Genomic DNA, 2,500 nt, shown 5'->3' on the forward strand with positions numbered 1-2,500 from the left:
TCTCCTCACTCCTCTGGGTACAATTTTCTCTTCTCCAAGACGTAGGTTGTGCTGAGGAGAAGCGGGCTGGACTTCCTTAGGGGCCTGAGAGGAGAGAGAGAGAGAAGAGAAAATGTTAACAAACCCGATTATGAAGAGGAAAAAAAATGACAAAATAAGATATCTTCCCTAAATAGTTTTTTTTTTCTACTATATTAAAGAGATAAAAAATAAATGAGAGGAGAGAGAGAAAAGAAAAAGAAAGATATATTAAAAGACCTTCCCTTAAAAACTGCATCCATTTGTCATTTTCTGTAATAATCTTTTAGTATTTGCAATGTTATTATAGTTTTTTAATTAGCCATATATTAAAGAGAAAATGAGGGGGCTAAGAGGAGAGAGAGAAAAGAAAAAGAAAGATATATTAAAAGACCTTCCCTTAAAAACTCCATCCATTTGTCATTTTCTGTAATAATCTTTTAGTATTTGGAATGAGATTATAGTTTTTTTTTTCTAACTAGCCATAAATTGAAGAGAAAAGGAAAGAGAACATTTTTTAGGACACTTTCCCAAACATACCATCTATGTTCCAGTTTCTTTCATTATCTTTCAGTATACAAACAGGGAGTTCTTGTTTTTCTTCAGCTTTTTATTTTTTATTTTTTGTCTGCATTTTATATTCTTTGCTCTCAAACTTCATCTATTTGCCTTGTGAAATAATCTAGTATACAAGCAATGAATTCTAAGTCTTCTTTGTTTAATTTCTTCTCAGATTACACACCTATCTACATAAAAATCCATATATCTACAGTCACACATACACACACACACACACACGCACCGGTCATCTGGCTATTCTCTGCCCTAAAACTACATCTGTTTTAGTTAATACATGATAATACAGGTAACAAACACCCACAAACTCCACCTGCCAATTCTTTCCCTGAGTCTTTGCCTAATATTCTTTACCTTGAAACACACCTGTCAGTCCACCTAGCTAACTTTAGACACTGCCTTAAGAAATTTCATAGAGATAATCAAACATACATATACACACACACTCCACACCTGGGCATACTCACTTAATTAACCTGCCCATCTTGTGATACCAGGTGGTGGTGTCTGGCTGGAGGGTGAGGAAGAGATCAAAGGTGTTGGGCATGCAGGGGTCCACCACCACCCTCGCCATCTCCTGCCCGTCCTGGTACCGCACGTGTAGCACCCCGCCCCTGTTGGTGATGAAGGTGGTGGTGATGACTAGTAAAAAGGGTAATGGGTGGTGGTGATAATTAGGAGAACTGATTGTGGGGGTGATGACTGATAGGTGATGAAAAATGGTGGTGATGAAATGGTGGTGAGGGTGGTATTGACTAGTGAAGAAGGTGATGGTGGTGACTGATAGAGGTGTTATTGGCGGAGGTGGTGGTGGTGAGGGTGAGGGTGTGTATGTGGGTGGGGTTTGGTAACACTGGTGGTGATGATAATGGTGATGGGATGGTGGTCAGAGAGAGAGAGAGAACTGGAGTGTGGCGGTAACGGATGGAGGAAGATAAACTGGAAGAGGAGGAGGAGGAGGAGGAGGAGGAGGAGGAGGAGGAAAATGAAGAAGAGAGTTAATGGCTAAGGAACCGGTGATAAAAAAAGGAGGTGGAAATAATTGCAGGAGGAGGAGGAGGAGGAGGAGGAGGAGGAAGAGGAGGAAGGGAAGGAGAAGAGGTAAAGGGAGAAGGAAAAAGTTAAGTGGAGGAAAGGAGTGTGAAGTGGAACGGAGAAGAGGGTGAAGGAGGAGGAGGAGGAGGAGGAGGAGGAGGAAGAGAAAACCAGGTAAAATATTCTCACCTGGTAACAAGATTTTTACCTGTGAGTGCAAGATGACTTTTGACATTTTGAACTTTCCCTTTTATTTATTTCATATTTTATTTAATCTCTCTCTCTCTCTCTCTCTCTCTCTCTCTCTCTCTCTCTCTCTCTCTCTCTCTCTCTCTCTCTCTCTCTCTCTCTCTCTCTCTCTCTCTCTCTCTCTCTGTATAGTAAATAATTTTGTATATCCTTAAACTGCACATCCCTCTCATATATCCCTCTGACACATCCCACTCATATTCTCTTCATATCCCACTCACATCCCTCTCAGAATTCTCTTATAAGCCTGTAATCCCTCTCATCCTACTTACACCCCTCTCATATCCCACTCATATCCCATTTTCACCTCTCAGATCCCACTTACTACCCACTCAATCCCCTTCTTTCACCTCTCACAGCCCACTCAAATCCCCTCTATTACCCACTTACCCCCCACTCATATCCCCCTTCTCCCTCTCACATACCACCCAGATCCCCTCCCATATCCCACTCAGATCCCCTTCTTTCACCTCTCAGATCTTCTCTATTACCCACTTACCCCCCACTCACACCCCTCTCATCTCACATCCCCCTTCTCCCTCTCACATCCCACCCAGATCCCCTCGCATACCCCACTCAAATCCCCTTTTTAACCCACATACACTCCTCACACACACATCCC

The 2,500-nt window shown here is 42.2% G+C and overlaps 1 protein-coding gene across 1 annotated transcript in view; it reads right to left on the minus strand.

Moving 5' to 3' along the window:
• LOC126985483 (DNA damage-inducible transcript 4-like protein) overlaps nucleotides 1–2,500 on the minus strand; it is a 10,047-nt gene that overhangs the window by 1,130 nt on the left and 6,417 nt on the right. The window contains exons 3-4 of the mRNA XM_050840449.1: nucleotides 1,062–1,208; nucleotides 1–84 (exon numbers count right to left, since the gene is read on the minus strand). The exon at nucleotides 1–84 is cut by the window's left edge and continues 1,130 nt beyond it. Of these exons, the coding sequence (XP_050696406.1) occupies nucleotides 6–84; nucleotides 1,062–1,208 (226 nt within the window). The 3' untranslated portion in view covers nucleotides 1–5. The remainder of the gene's footprint in view (nucleotides 85–1,061; nucleotides 1,209–2,500) is intronic.

Source organism: Eriocheir sinensis, chromosome 59 (genome assembly GCF_024679095.1).
Source record: "Eriocheir sinensis breed Jianghai 21 chromosome 59, ASM2467909v1, whole genome shotgun sequence".
In the NCBI taxonomy this organism is placed as follows: Eukaryota; Metazoa; Arthropoda; class Malacostraca; order Decapoda; family Varunidae; genus Eriocheir; species Eriocheir sinensis.